Source organism: Lagenorhynchus albirostris, chromosome 21 (genome assembly GCF_949774975.1).
Source record: "Lagenorhynchus albirostris chromosome 21, mLagAlb1.1, whole genome shotgun sequence".
NCBI lineage: Eukaryota > Metazoa > Chordata > Mammalia > Artiodactyla > Delphinidae > Lagenorhynchus > Lagenorhynchus albirostris.
Window position 1 is genome coordinate 13,027,513 of NC_083115.1, and position 2,351 is coordinate 13,029,863.

At 45.0% G+C, this 2,351-nt stretch overlaps 1 protein-coding gene across 1 annotated transcript; it reads right to left on the reverse strand.

The window, feature by feature from the left end:
* Positions 1 to 314: 314 nt before the first annotated feature.
* LOC132512799 (small ribosomal subunit protein eS7-like) lies at positions 315 to 1,824 on the reverse strand. Its single transcript, XM_060136718.1, has 2 exons — positions 1,821 to 1,824; positions 315 to 1,107 (listed from the first exon to the last, which is right to left on the reverse strand). The coding sequence occupies exons 1-2, from the start codon at positions 1,822 to 1,824 to the stop codon at positions 353 to 355; spliced, it is 759 nt and encodes a 252-aa protein (XP_059992701.1). The 3' UTR covers positions 315 to 352.
* Between the last annotated feature and the right edge of the window lie 527 nt (positions 1,825 to 2,351).

Here is a 2,351-nt window from a genome sequence, read left to right on the forward strand (position 1 = left end):
GGGTTTTCATTGCTGCGCGTGGGCTTTCTCTAGTTGCGGCGAGCGGGGGCTACTCTTCGTTGCGGTGCGCCGGCTTCTCTTGTTGCAGAGCATGGGCTCTAGGCGGGCAGGCTCAGTAGTTGTGGCACGTGGGCTCAGTAGTTGTGGCTCGCAGGCTCAGTAGTTGTGGCGCACGGGCTTAGTTGCTCTGCGGCACGTGGGATCTTCCCGGACCAGGGCTCGAACACGTGTCCCCTGCATTGGCAGACGGATTCTTAGCCACTGCACCATCAGGGAAGCCCAGAACATTCACTTTTTTCAAAAGAAACTTTTTTTTTTTATTGTGAATAATATTTTATTTAGTCATTTTTGTTTACAACTGAAACTCTAGGAATTCAAAATTATCGTCCTTGCCGGTGAGCTTCTTATAGACACCAGAAAATGTTTCGACCTCGTGTTCCACACCGTTCTGCTGTGCTTTATCCAAATGAACCTTTATGAGTCGGCTGCCATCCACTCTCTTGCCCACAATCTCACTAGGGAAAGCCAAGTCCTCCAGGATGGCGGCGTGCACGGCAGTCAGAATGCGGCTCCTGGGATGCTTTTGCTTATTTTTTGTATGGCTTTTTCGAGTTGGCTTAGGCAGAATTCTCCTCTGAGCAATAAAGACAACATGCTTCCTGCTGAACTTCTTCTCCAACTCACGCACTAGCTGGACCTGGAGTTTCTGGAAAGATTTCCGTTGCGGAACGGGAACAAAGATTATGATAGCTCTCCGACCACCACCAACTGCAATTTCCTTGGCAGCCATGATGTTCAGCTCCCACAGCTGGGCCTTGAGGTCCGGGTTCATCTCCAACTGCAGGAGGGCCTGGGAGATGCCCAACTCATACTCATCCAGCTTCTCACTGTTGGGCTTCATGATCTTCGCACTGGAACTGAACGTGGCCTTGCTGACATCAGCAACCCTAAGCGCCCATGCAACCACGCTCAAGCATAGCAAAATCAAAAGAAACTTCTGACTGGAGAAAGCAGGGTGAAAGTCTGTGTTCGTGAGCAACCTCGACCCGCAGGCCAGCTCTCGATTCTGATTTAATGTTCTTTCCTCTGTTGGTTCTAACACCGACCCTGGAGTCAAAGGTCATGATCAAAAGTCAGTTTTCCCACAGTGCCCTTCTGCAGCATTGAAATATTTAAATTCTTTTCTTTTCTAATAGAGCTATATTTTCCTCTCTGGTCAAGGAGCTGTTAGAAAGTGTGTCAGTTGCAAAAAAGAAAATGCTAACTAATGTATCAATATTTTATTTAAGATTTTTGCATTAGATTTATTAGCAAACCTGGCCTTCTGCTTGTGAGTTGTGTGTGTGCATGATACACCATCAGTGTCAAATTCTGGCATCAGCGTTATGCTGGCTGTGTAAGACGAGGTTGGAAGCATTTACTTTCCTTACTCTAGAAAGGTTCTTAAACTGTTAGAGCGACCTATTTCTTAAAGATTTAAAATAATTCATTTATGAAATTATCTGGGTCTGCCATCTAGACAACTTCCCAACATCATATATGGTAATTCCTTAGGTTTTCCCATGTGTTTGCTTAGAACTGAGCATAAAGTTTTTTCAAAATTTCAGGGCTTCCCTGGTGGTGCAGTGGTTGAGAGTCCGCCTGCCGATGCAGGGGACATGGGTTCGTGCCCCGGTCCGGGAAGATCCCACGTGCCGCGGAGCGGCGGGGCCCATGAGCCATGGCCGCTGAGCCTGCGCGTCCGGAGCCTGTGCTCCGCAACGGGAGAGGCCACAACAGTGAGAGGCCCGTGTACCGCAAAAAAAAAAAAAAAAATTCACCCATCTTTGTGTTATTTCCCCATTCTCCTTTCTAATTTTATGGACTTGTATTTTGTCCTCAGTTTTGGGGGGGTGGGATATTAATGGTTTCTCTCTTTCATTTAAAACCATTAGACTTTGGATTCATTTTTTTCTGCCAAGTATCTATTTTTTTAAATTTATTCATTTCAACTCTCAACATAATGTCTTCCTTTTGCTTTCTGTAATTAGCTTGGGTTCTTTTTCAGACTTCTTGAGTTGAATAATCAATGCATTATTTTGATTATTTTTTATTTATTAATGTTAAGTGCTTAAACCTAACAATTTTCCTCTGAGCATTGCTTTAATCATATTCTGTTATGAAGCAGAGCTTTTAAATTTATTCATAATTATTATTATCTAGGTTTTCTGCTTAAGTGGGCTGGGCGCTCTGCTCTGAATATCTACCTACTTTAAGCTTGGGGCTTTCCTCTCTTTTGCAGTGAGAAAGGCTGGGGGAGCGGGGGTCTTAGAACACACAGAGGGCTGGTCCTAGGGTTCCATCCTATGCCA